Below are 14,106 nucleotides of genomic sequence, written 5' to 3' on the forward strand. Positions count from 1 at the left end.
GTAATAAATGAGCAAGAAAACCCACTGTGGCGTAAGGGTTTTGTCACCTTGCACCTCCAGGGTCGGCGTTCTGAGTGCATGGAGATTGTATGTTCTCCTGTGTGATTGGTGGGTTTTCTCAGGGTTATCCGGTCCAAAGACATTCAGATTTCACTTATTGGTGTTCCCAAATTGCCTCTCTGTAGTGCGAGAGAGTGAGTGTGTGGAGTGGTGTATGTGTGTGTGTGTGTGTGTGTGTGTGTGATGGATTGGCACCTCTTCCAGGTGTACTGGGTCGCGAAGGCTTAGGGTATGAGGCAGGGTACACCTGCCAATCCATCTAAACCACACACACACACACACACACACACACTACAGGAAATTTGGGAATGCCAATCTGCATGTCTTTAGACTGTGGGATGAAACCGGAGAACCCGGAGGAAACCCACCAAGCCTGTGTTAAATACTTTGGGCTGGGGTTTAATCTCAGGCGGGTCACCCGATACAGGTCAAGGTGTGTTTCAGTCCTAGAGGTCTAAACCAGACAGAATGATTTCATGAAAATTCTAAACTACAACGGGTTTATCTTATGCATTTAATTAGCAACTTTCTCCCTGCGCTGCCAGGAGGCTGCAGTATTGTCCTTGTTATTCATCAGCTCTCACCCGAAACCGGAAGCTGTGGAGAGAGAAAGAGAGAGAGAGAGAGAGAGCCGGGGGACAGGGGGGGAGAGAGAGATGCAGGACTGCTGTAGGGTCTCTGAGGACTGATCCTGCCCTGACACTGAGGACGCTCGCGCTGAGCCACACGAGCCGACTCCTGCACGCGCTGCGCTGCGCTGCGCTGTGTTCCGGAAGCACCGGGTCTGTGTGGACTCTCCGAAAGGTGTAGTGAGCGTGGCAGAGCGCGAGATCTGTTAGATTTCTTCCTCCGTGTTTGACTCTTACCTGTGTGCTCAAGTCGGGCTGATCGGGAACAGTAGCAGCGACATGGACGCGGACACAGCGGACACAGCGGACACACCGGCGCGGGCCGGAACGCGACCCGGGAGCTCCGCGAGCATTAGGAATAGGACAAGATCGACTCTTCTCTCTGTCCGGATGAACAGTTTTCTCCTGATCGCTGTCTTCTGTACGAAAGGTGAGCATTTGGAAAGCTTCTCTCTATTTCTCTCTCTCTCTCTCTCACACACACACGCACACAACAAGTAGTTTGAGATGGTCTTGTCACTGTTTGTTTACACCTGGATCAGACTTTTCTCCTCGTAACACTGGGCTCTGATCCCATGTTGCATGAACAACCTGAGATCATTGTTCAACCCCCCCCAAAGTCATACATACTGTGTGTGTTTGTATATATATATATATATATATATATATATATATATATATATATACACACACTTGCACTGAAATCATCTCCATAATAATGCTTTTTGGTCACTATTACAATAAATAAATAAATAAATAAATAAATAAATAAGCAAGATCATATTATAACCAGATGTGCGTATGCTGTGTTTGCACAAAATCCCATACACTCATTTACGTTCTATTATGAAAAAATTCTATATAATAATCTGTAGCTGGAAAACATTACATTTTTCCATATAACAAAAATTACTTTGGGATCTTAGATGTGTAGGCAGTGTATTTGCTATTTAGTTTGTTTATTTATGAGTTATATGCACATAAGTTAATATTAGTTATCGAATAAAGAGTCATTAAAAAAAATCTCCAGAAAAAGAAAAATACTATGATGTATAATATGTTGATAATCATGATAATCCTATCATATATATATATATATATATATATATATATATATATATATATATATATATATATACAGTATATCATAAAGCAATAAATTCGGTATATATATTAGATTTTAGATAAATATTTGTGTTCCTCATTAGTTATGGGGAGAAAGCCAGGGAAAGAGGCATAATCCATATAAACTACAGCTAAAATAAAATCTATCTATTCATAATCTGATTTTAATGGCTTTACATTCCTTTCAAATGAGCTCACACACATTTATGTGCTATGGTTTTATTTGTAACCTTTTCTATGACTAAGAATGTATCAGCAAGTCAGGATTTGCATGCAGAATAGTCAGTAATAATGGTGCATCGTATAATTCAGTGAATTCATTTTGAATTACAGTTCATGTTTGACCGTTATGCGCATTTGTCTGGGTTTAATTGTCTTGTCACTGGTTGTTTGTCTGGATCAGATCTTCTTTGTCCCTGTTGCATGAACTACCTGAGAGTTTTTTCAAAGCTTAAATCTACACACTTTTACTAAAATAATCTCCATAAAATGTTTTTGGGATAACTATTACAAAAAGAGCTCATATTATAACCAGATGTGTGTATTCTGTGTTTGCACAAAACCCCATATACTCATTTACTTTCCATTATGCAAATAAATCTGTAGCTGGAAAACATCACATTAGTGTAGCTATATGGGTTGGAATATTAGTTTCCAAATATTTGTAAAGGCATTTAGATTTTAGATCAGTTACGCTCATGTCTGAATATTTGTGTTCCTCATTAGTTATGGGGAGGAAGCCAGGGAAGGGGGGCATAAAGTAATACGTACAGTATAACTACAGCTGAAATGAAATCTTTCTATTTATAATCTGATCCTAATGGCTTTACATTCCTTTAAAATGAACTCACACACAGTTATGTGCTATGTTTTTATGTGTAACCTTTTCTATGGCTAAGAATGTATCAGCGAGTCAGGATTTGCATGCAGAATAGACTGTGATAATGGTGCATCGTATTACAATAGCTGAATGAATGCCTGCTCATTGAATTACATTTCATGTTTGTCCGCCGTGAACATTTAATATAATGATAATAATAATTAAAAAAAAAATAATAATAAAACCTAACCAAAAAAAGAAAAGTAATAAATACCAGCACACTGTAAAAGTTACATTTATGGCATTTGACAGATTAACTTATCCAGAGTGACTTGCATTATGTCATGTCATTACACATATGAGGGTTAAGGGTCTTGCTTAAGGGACCAACTGGGGCAACTTGGTGGTGCTGGGGTTTGAACCTTGGACCGGGGCATGTAGGACCTAGTCCAACACCTTACCCACCACCGATCGCCTGCCCGAGGGTCGATACAAAACTGAACCTACATCGTAGACAGAAATTTGTGGACATTTGAAGTAGAGATGTGCATACTGGAAATGTCCCAAAGTCCAGGACAACAATAAAAGCATGTTTATAGAAATGTATTATTTAAGCTTATAGGGCAAAGAGAACATTCAAAGAAGAAGATAATCCCAACAAAAAAGTAAAATAAACGAAAAAAGTCTCAGGCTTTTCATTCAATTCAAGAAAATGAACATCTTTTTTCTACTTAAAAATAAAAATATACAGAAAGACATTGTTCTAGATCTTCTAGCCTTCTTTACTGATCTCATTATCATACAGGCTTATTTGAAATCTCAACAACATAAAAAAAGTAGATCTATACATAACCTATAAATACCTATAAACAGCTTGAATCTAATGACATTTTATTTATATTCTACATTTTTTTCAAAAACAGCAAAGACTAAAGCATTAAGACATGACATTTTAATCAAAATGTGCATTATTAATTAAAAATTCTGGGGCAAAACCTCTTAATAAATAGCCAAAATATCAGGATGCACATTTAGGAATAATGTGTCTAAATAGTAAAACAGTAGGTAATAGTTTGAGAATCTCTGCTCTGAAACAGATTGGGCTACAGTTTTGTTCCTTAACAAATTAAAAATCTAGTGTAACTGATTTACAGTAAACAGCAACAAGTAATTAAAGGCGCAGAAGATGCACGCTTAAGGAAACCGCACTGTTGACTTTTTTCCTCCTGTGAGTTTAAGATGAGACTTTTCCTGCTTATCTGCTTATCGCCAAAATATTCCATCATTTCATCATGCCATGACACACCACCTCCATCTGGCCCACGTCAGAGTACACCACTTGATTCTGATTGTCACTGAAGGACCATATTAGGTTTGTAAAGATCAGTGCTGGGGATCTGCCCTGCCTTGCCTGGTTGACATGCTTATATGAGCTCCACTCATGTGTTAGTGCTGCACCGATGAGGTGTTCTGGTGCCATTGAAACCTAGTCCAAACAAAAACCTACGATCTGGGCTCTGTCAGTGAGCTGGAGCCGCTGGTACCACGTGCAGCCGAGGACAAGACTGTACAGCTTCCTCTCTTTTTATACTTTTCAGTTCTCTGATCATGAGTAATACAAGCAAGAAGCCAAATAAAAGACATAAAAAGTCCTTATTTTTCTTTTGATATTTTGATGTCTTATTTCAGATTGATGATTGATGTGCAGCAGCAATTGCTTCCCCAAGACCATTGCTTATCTTTTTCCCTCTTGGCATTGTATTAACACACATTTCTGGTTAATGCATAGGTTTAACTTCATTTCTGTTCTGTTCGGTTACTTGTTCTTTTTTTCATCTCGAATCGATGAGTGATATCATTACATTTTTACAGTATTCGAAACTTGTGCAAGAATCATAGTATGCAAGTTCCTCAATGGAATAGTGACACATTTTATAATTTATATTAAGTTCCAATTATAACATGCATTATATGTGCTGGATATTTTAGTGCAATAGTGCAAAATGTTCCCAGGTTTAATCTAAAATATGTAGCATACCAAGATAGAATTGCAAATGTTTAATATATTTACCATATACAGTATGTAATATTTACAGTGCACTGCAAAAAAACAACATTTTAGTATTTACAAAAAGTAAACAATCAAACCATCAATATTTGAATGTCTAATTAGTCAAATATCTCAAGTATATAGCTTTTTTTTTTTTTTGGAAATTATAATTTTTTTTCTTTTCAAGGGGATTATTTAAAACTAGTGTTTGTGTTTTTTTTTTAATATGTTGGTGAGAATCAGGATATAAATGTATATAAGTGTTTAAACAACAAAGATTTAAACTTATATATTTGTTTAAAATGTTATTTTTTTTAAAGAGGGCAACTCAGGGTTTTTTTTGGCTAAGGTTAAGGTTTCCTCACACGGAAATTAAAATGTGTGTGTGTGTGTGAGAGAGAGAGAGAGAATGTTAGGCATGAGCCATCTAAATCTCTAACACCTGAATGATATCCTGCTTTAAACTGCACATTGTGTGTGCATTCACTTAAAAAGTGAATTTAACAGGCGTTTTTGTACAGTAAGTGTTTATTATGAGGGGCGTTCAAGTCAAACCGGGAAATTTCCTTTGAATGAAGTTGTAATACTGAATCACATTTACAGAAGACTTCAAACACGGTACAGTGATGAGACTCTTAGCCGCAGCAAAACATTTCGGTGCAAACATTTAACGTGCGTGAATGATGATCTCAGCCGAGACGGCTTGGAGCCCGCTGCAGACGTTCCTGTGAACATTCAGCGAGTGGAATGCCTGATCTTTGAAAATAGATGAATAACTTCTCGCCATCTTGCGAAAGAGACACATCTGTCTGTGGGAACTGTACACACGATCATTCATCAACACCACATGCACGTTACAGGAACTCGTCTGGGAGTTACTGCCACATCACCCATACAGCCCTGAACTCGCTCGAAGCGATTCCCACATGTTTGGGCCATTAAAGGAGTTCCTGGGAGGCCAGATCATGGCTTTGGTATACTGAGAAAACCTTCTACCTTGTTGGTGTCCAAGCATTAGTGAAACACTGGGATAGGTGCCTTAGTGTAGCAGGGGGTTATATAGAGAAATAAAGTGAAAGTTTTTACTCTTATAATTGTTATTCTGCATAATCACAATTCAAATCCTGTTTTGGCTTGAACACCCCTTGAACTTGAACACCATTTGTTTGTAATTATGAAGCTTATACTGTACATTTGCCCGGCCAGCCAGTCATTTCAATTATCTTTGTTATTGAAATTGTGGCCATAAAATAAACCATTGAATCAATGTTTTTCATTAGAACTGACTTAACAGAAATCAAATATAGCAAACAGAGACAGTGTAAGGAAGTTCCAGTTCAGATCTCAAGACCTCCACAAATCAAGTATTAACTCAGCGGGTGATTATGAACCATGTCTGTTTAGCTGTTCCTCATTTTAGTTCCCTTTTCCTTCATTTTAGAGCCTTTGTTGTCATCTATTTTTCATCTGAGCTCAAGAAAAAAAAGGAAAAATGTGTGTGTGTGCACATGTGGGGCAAAAATGGTATATATCTCATATCTTGGTATGGACCAAATACCCTCATGCATGTGTTTATTACTGTACAGTATGTGTGCTTTTACAATGTTTTCGTTTAAGAGTTTCAAAAAGTGAAAAGTCAATTGAGTTCACATCTGATACAGTCACACCTTATCTATCCGGCGCTGCCTCCCTTCTCTCTGCAGACTTCACTTTGATCTCTCTGGGAAGCGGAGAAACTGAGAAAGGAATAGAGATGCGGCGAGAGACCCGTTTCCCACAGCTGACTTTAATCAGAACCCATGTTTATGATGCCTGGATTTTTTCCACTTGAGCAGTTTCTCTGGCTCGATTAAAGGATATATATGACAAGCGAGAACATTAAGAGCAGGTTGTGAATTTTAAAGTAATCAGCAAAAGGTCTAAAGGTTGAAAAGCCAGGGGAAAATGGAGGATAAGACAACACAGTGTAACTTTGAAATGGTTTTAGTGCGGCTGCCTCTATGTTCCCACTCGGACTTGTTCCTCGCATGGACCACCCTGTGTCTGCTTACTACATGACCATTACTCACCTCTCCACATGGTCAAAGTCAGATTGCGATGTTACAGCAAAAGCAAAACATACAACCTTAGCAGTCAGAGCCGTCATGCCTCTCCGCTGCTGCTGAAAAATCCCAGAAGTGTTGGCAGTCATGCTGTAACTCAGAGATTGCAGGGATTAGCATATGTTTGACAGGCATAAATTGGATTAGGATACTGCGTGTTTGTGACTTAACTGGAATTTTTACCCAGAGGGCATTGAGTGAGGAGTAGAGGAGTGGCACTGAATGTGCTTAAACTGTCTGAATTTGAAAGAATGTATTATAATTATAATTATTATTATGAATAGTAGTGGCATTTTAAGATGAGAAACTTTAATAAGCATGATAGCTTGAAAAGGATGTCCTGTCTTGTTCCATGTGACTTTATAACTCTTTAACCCGCAACCCCTTGATTCAATAGCTTGTGGATCCACCTTTAGCAGCAATAAGGTAAAGTAATCGTTTCCTGTATGCCTTTACCAGTCTGTCACATTGTTATGGGAAAATTTTGGCCCATTCTTCTTTACAACTTTGCTTCAGTTCATTGAGGCTTTACAGTTGGGTTGAGGTCTGGACTTTGACTAGGCCATTTCCAAAACCTTGATTCTTTTAATACATTTTTTTTCTCCTGGCGCCCCTTCTAAGCAAACAGCATTTGTTCAGTCTTCTTCTAATTGTACTTTTATGGACTTTAACTTTTAACATGCTCAGTAGGATCTGTGATATACAGTAGCTGTTGTTGTTTTTTTGTATTTCTCAGAGCATTGCATTGCACCTTAGGGTCAACATGTTGGGATGTTCCCCCTGGGAAGATTGGCTGAATGCTTTCCACTAGTGAATAATCTTTCTCCCTGTAGAACGCTTAACCTCAAATTGGAAGTAGTAATATTATAACCTAATATAATATCTAAACTACCAAAATACTAATAATACTTACTAATTAGATCCTATTTTATATTATTATACCCCTTTTCTAACCTTACTCAAGTAAATAACTGTGGAAAACTCTACAGGAGCGTAACCAAGGGATGACCGGTATACACTGAGAGCAAGAAATAAGGAACTTTAAAGCAAACAGATTGTAATGGAAAAGTGCAGAAAGTTCTTTGCCAAAATAAGATTAACAGAGACGTTTACGAAACAATTTGTTCCATTTTTTTTTCCGAACACAGAGCACAGATGGCCAGACTCCCCCTTTTTAAAGCTAAGAAACAAAGGGTTTAATAATCAATAATCAAATCTATTAAAATTTTTTTTAATACTTTCTATATTATACTACATAACCGAAATTCATCAATGAAGGTTGTAATTTTTTTTTACTAAACCACAATAATGTATATGTATATTATCAAACCTCACATTACAAATGTACATTAACAAATACCTATTGAATATTAAATGAAGTTAAGTTAAGCCTTTATTTGTCACATATACATTACAGCACAGTGAAATTCCTTCTTTGCATATCCCAGCGTAACTGGGGTCAGAGCGCAGGGTCAGCCATGATACAGCGCCCCTGGAGCAGATAGGGTTAAGGTCCTTGTTTAAGGGCCCAACAGTGGCAACCTGGTGAAGCTGGGGATCAAACCTCCGATCTTCCGATCAGTAATTAAAGGAGGTGCTGGTTTTGTTTAATAAATAACCGCACAGTAAAAAAAGTTACATGCTGTTTGTCTGAGGGTGTATTTAACTACTGAGACCTGCTACGATCAGATGATCAGATGTAAGAGTTAGCAGATACTAACTTTTGAATATGGCTACACACATATGCAACAACTCAAAGGTTTGGACACATCTTCTCCTTCTGCTTTTATTATTTTCAAGATTGTATATTAATGAAAAAAAGTGTTAAACAACCCTTTTTTTTCTGTTTGCCAGACCCCCACACATACACTGTCCTGCTATCATGTGAGAAGTACCAGACTCTATCTCTAAACCACTAAATGTTTTACAACTTTAACTCAATTCAGTTTGATTTGAATCACTGGGTCGACATCTCTCCTGCTTCTTTAACTGTGCTGTTTTCCCTCACTGGCCTATATGTGGTGCTCTGGAACAGTATGAATTGTTAGGAGGTGACACATAACTCAGACTGCTTTTATAGACCACAGGCCTAATTTTAATGCCACCAGTTTATTAGAGCTTGAAACCAATACTGTATTAACTTTCTTACTCATCATCATCCAGAAAAGAAATGGAGCCACATTATTATCTTTGTGGATGATCCCATGGCAAATCCCAAAAGCAGTTTCTACAGCTTTAAATGCAGAGCTGTTTTGTGAGGAATGTCATGGTCGAGATGATGACATGCACGTGAAGACACTTCTTTTTTTAATTGCATCATATCATGACCAGTGAATGATGATGGGTTATGCAAACAGATTGTCTAAATGATGACGTAGGGTAAGTATTTTGTTTGGTATCCTTGAGTTTTTGCTGCTACATTTAAATTGTGGATGGAAAAATCTTTGAGAAAGGTCAGAGGAAGATGGTTTGACTGGTTCAAGCAGACTAAAAGACTGCTCTAATTTAAATAATCGCTTTTTTTTTTATTTATTTATTTTTTTTACAAATATGGTGAGCAGAATTAAATGCGTGGAGTAATGCTAATATGCTCCGTACAAGAGATCAGTGTGTTAGTCTAGTGTTGACTTTTGTTTAAGCTTCCCAACGGCATGTGGCACACATCGCATATCTCAAAACCTCAGCTTGGTGTTCCATGTTGGGCGGCTTTCCCATTTCACACAGATTTCATCTTGCCCCTGTCTCTACCTCTGCTCCCGGATTAAAGGCAAGTCTATCTTGATCCCAGATTCTGCCTCTGTTTCTTCCGTACAGAATCCCGAGACACAACAAGGCGCCATGTTCCCACTTTTGTGAATGGCGCATAGTTGTAAAATAGTAAAAAAAGAAAAAACGTATTTATTTATTGTTTTTTGATAGTCAGGTTCCATGGGATTAAATAATTACATGAATTACATGAGGTGTACATTTATTCCTAATGAAGCAGGTGCACGGTTATTCCTTTTTTTTTTTTTTTTTTTAAATTTAGTCCTGTCCAATTCTTTTTTTTCCCTGATTTTCTCCCCAATCTAGTAGTGGCCAATTACTCCCCGTCACTAGGAGGCTCCCACACACATTAAGGCTACTACAACCACTCAGTCGGGAGGACGAAAGCTATCCCGTGTTTCCTCCGAACCACGTGACGCGAGCCGACCGCATCTTTTCGAACTGCTCGCTCACGCACCGTTAGGGGCGGAGTAACACACTCGGAGGAAAGCGCTAGCCGCTCCTTCCGTGTGCGCGAGCTCACAGACGCCCCTGATTGGCTGTAGCGCCGTGATTAATGTGGGAGCGCAAGTACCTCTCATCCCTCCCCCCTGAGAGAGCTCGGCCAATCAGCTCTCTCTGTGCCTCCGGCTGTGAGAGGAAAACAGCATCACCCGGGGTTCGAACCAGCGATCTCCGGATGATAGGGCGAGCGCTTTACCACTGCGCCACTCGGAGGACCGGTGCTCGGTTATTCCTAATGAAGTGTAGAGCATGCATTATGCAAAACAATAATTGGTTGGTGTTTTGCTTCAGAATAGAAAATGAACACGCATGGAAACATAGTTTGTACAGAAGTCCTGAATTGTATATACAGTAAATGTTTACTGTACCAGTCAAAGGAATATATGCAACTTGAAAGTTATAAAGGGGTTTAGTAGTGCAACCAGTGACGGTAAACACTAGACAGCTGCAAAGAAAAATGTATAGATGGTAATAGATCAGAGTTTGCCGTTAATAAAGTGATGTTTTTTTGTGAGAGTTACAGAAGGCATGTGAGGTAAAAAGGTCTGTTCAGGTGAATACTGGCTCACTGTTGCACTTGCAATATAAACCCATTTGCCATCATCCAGCTCATACAGCTAACAACAGTGTTCTGTGTTTTCCCTCATAAAGTGCAGTGAAAGCTCCGTACTCACTTGTGGTATATAAGACTTAAATACTTTTTTCCACCCTTTTTTTGTTATGTTGAACTTGGTAACCCTGCTCTCAACTCTTGCAGAGGTTTTAGCTTTGCCTTAGTAGCACTGGTAGTTTTATTGCCATGTACTTTATGTTATAAATTAGAGATGTGGGAAGAATCCAACTCTGTGAGCAAATTAGTCTCAACCTCACTCATACATAAAAACCAGTCTTGAAATACAAATTTATCAAAAATCGTATGTTAGAATCCCTGCGCGCCCGCATTTAAAGCCACATGCGCTTACATGCTCACAGCAACTAAACCCGCACGCTCACTGTCAAGTTAAATGTTGAGATTTTGGAGGGTTTATTATTTTATTTCCAGATTTTCTCCCTAATTTAGTTGTTTCCAATTCCTCCCTGTCACTAGGGGGCTCCCACATTAAGGCTACCACTACCAATCAGTCGGGATGGCCGAAGACCATCACGTGTCACTATCCTCTATCCACTATCGCATTGTTGGGGGCGGAGTAACACACTCTGAGGACAGCCCTATCCACTCCTTCCGCGTGCGCGAGCTCACAGACGCCCCTGTGATTAATGTGGGAGCACTAAGTACCTCTAATCCCTCCCCTTTGAGAGAGCTCGGCCAATCAGCTCTCTCTAGACCTCCGGCTGCGAGAGGTTACAATATCACCTGGGAATTGATCCAGCGTTCTAAAGGTTTTGCACTCTGAAATACTTACACCATGTCTTAGGAGTGAATTATTTGCTAAGTTTGTTTAGAAATAATAATTATGGCGGATGACAGAGACACGTGCTGCTCAGTAGCAATATAGGGTTTTTTTATGTAATTTTAGGCTAAATGTTAAACTCTTACATTTTGAGTTATTTTGATAGGATTTAAATCCTGTCCTTGGTTTTTGAGTAAGAAAACTGTTAAAAGCTTTGAATAGATTTTTTTTCAAGTTTAAAACTGTAACAAAATTATGTTAAAGTGTAATATCAAATCGATATTTATCAAATTATGATACATATAGAATCGCAATTTTAATCGAATTGGCACTGAGGTATTATGATAATATTGTAGCGGGAGATGACTGATGATTCCCATCTCTATTATAAATAATTAACACTCTTCTGTCAGGGAAGCACGAACAGCAGTAACACTGATAAGCACCACAGTGTCTCATTTCAAATCCATTCTTTAAATCAATCCGAACATGGTTTTCTTGTTGGTTTAAGCACAATCCACTCACAGGTACAAGCTGCTAGCGTGCCAGCGCTCTCTCTCTCTCTCTCTCTCTTACACTGAGGGGAAAAAAGAAAAACACAACAAAAAAGAAACTGGTATATTCAGGACTCATTTTCTGGATAAATGAGCTTATTTATTTGTCTATAATTGTACATAGAACAGCTGCTGAAGTAACGTTATTTTATTCTTTATGTGGCTCTTCTTAAAACATGTGTGCTATATTGCTGAGCTTAGCTAAATTTCATTAGCTTGCTAATGTATTTAAAGGGTTTTAATGCCTTTGGTGAATTGAATCACTCGCTTCCCATCCATACATTTAAACCATCTGACCAGAAAAAGTACACTGAATGTTCTGGTTTCTGCTTCTCAAACACACCAAATCGAGTAGAACAAATCAAGGGTATAACTTTGGGTATGGTGTTGGAGGGTTGAGATCTCCACCCATGTAAGAGGTGTCTCAAGGCATTGAGACCACCCAACACCCCCCCAGGAAATTTTAACACCCTCTTTCACATTAATTTTAAGAGCAAAAGCATGGTAGACTAGGCTAATTGGTACTCCCAAAATTGCTTGTACTATGTGAATGTGCACCTAAATGCTGACCAGAGGTCCTACCATGGTGGTAACATGGAAATAAATGCAATTTTCACCATTGGCCTCCATGGTCCATAGTTGGACTACAGAGGTTCCTACAGTAGAGGGCTAGATGGTGGCTCAGTGGTAGGTATCTCGCCTAACAGGTTCCATTCGCCTTGGATCGATTCCCAGCCAATCCTCGCAGTGCCAGTTCCAAATCCAGATCAATTGGGAGGGTTGCCCTCATCAGATAGGGCACCTGGCGTAAAAGCTGTGTGCAGATCGGATAATCCGCTCTAGTGGCTCCTCAATGGGAGCAGCCAAAAGACATGCAGTCTGATATAATATTTTTAGCGATGTATTGGCAGTTTATGTAATGGGAGGATTATAACCCCCAATCCACTCAGAAATGATGCCCATATTGTACAGATAAATGCAGACTTATTGGACTCTAACGTAGAGATCACATTGTTTTCAGGCATTGTGTTTTCACATAGCTTTAAGTTACTATTTCCGTCTACCTTAGTGCTGTAGTTATATTTTTAGTAACCTAGTTACATTTACTAATATTTCGACTTCCAGATGGCAGAAATTGGCTTCAAAAGATTTAATACTGTCTTGAAGTAATTAATTTGCATATTAATTAGTCTAATTCATGTAAAGCATATTAACTGATTTGCAGCATTTTGCACCTTAAGGTAGAAACTTCTCAAATGTTGTAGGGCAAAACGGGATAAATGGGAAAATAAAACCCTCCACAGATATTGTTAATTAACCAAGTTGCATGTTTTTATGGGTAATACCTCATAAATAATAATCTTTCTTTTTCCTCTTTGGCAAAACCCTATTAGTGATTATTATCACTATTCTGCAGATAAAGAATGACCGGATGCTCACAGTATATAGAGGTGGCCTCTAAACTCCTCCGATGAAAAAGATGATCTGCTTTATGCTAGAAAAAAAAATTAGAATCTTTAAAATGAAAAAGGCAGAGTTGAAAAAGAAATCGCCATTTAAAGGAATGTTTCTCTTCTTTGATTGTTACTTGAAAGTGAATTTGAGATTTGCTGATTAGATGTGGCTTGAGGTTCCCTCCTCTACTGACTACTCAACAACAACCGGTGTGTGTGTGTGTGTGTGTGTGTGTGTGTGTAAGAAGGAGAGAGAGAGAGAGAGAGAGAGAGAGAGAGAAGCCAAGATCACACCACAGATATAGATCAAAGCATTGCTCTTGTCTTTGACCGACTGCCTGAGGGATCCCGAAGGAGTGCTTTAGGTCATATTTATCAATATTTTCTAGGAACAATCTCTCTTTCACTGTTTCATCTATGTGCACACCCATGCATGCACAGGCACACGCAAAGCTGAGAGAGGAAGCAGCCAGTGTGCTATGTAATGCATAAAGTTCTCCCGACTTAAACACAGGTCCGACCTCAGCTTGCCTTTCAACAACACGTCATCCTTCTGTCTTAAACCAGGATTCCCCCGAAAATGGGTTGGATTGTAATTGGTGAAAAATGCTAATGACTTGCTTTAGTAAATTTCTCAGATCTTTCAGCACA

At 38.7% G+C, this 14,106-nt stretch overlaps 1 protein-coding gene across 2 annotated transcripts in view; it reads left to right on the forward strand.

The window, feature by feature from the left end:
- Positions 1-702: 702 nt before the first annotated feature.
- ptk7b (protein tyrosine kinase 7b) overlaps positions 703-14,106 on the forward strand; it is a 110,996-nt gene continuing 97,592 nt past the window's right edge. For both annotated transcript variants that reach the window (XM_053502289.1, XM_053502290.1), the window contains exon 1: positions 703-1,119. In XM_053502289.1, coding sequence (XP_053358264.1) covers positions 969-1,119 — 151 coding nt within the window. In that variant the 5' untranslated portion in view covers positions 703-968. The remainder of the gene's footprint in view (positions 1,120-14,106) is intronic.

This window comes from Clarias gariepinus, chromosome 8, assembly GCF_024256425.1.
Source record: "Clarias gariepinus isolate MV-2021 ecotype Netherlands chromosome 8, CGAR_prim_01v2, whole genome shotgun sequence".
NCBI lineage: Eukaryota > Metazoa > Chordata > Actinopteri > Siluriformes > Clariidae > Clarias > Clarias gariepinus.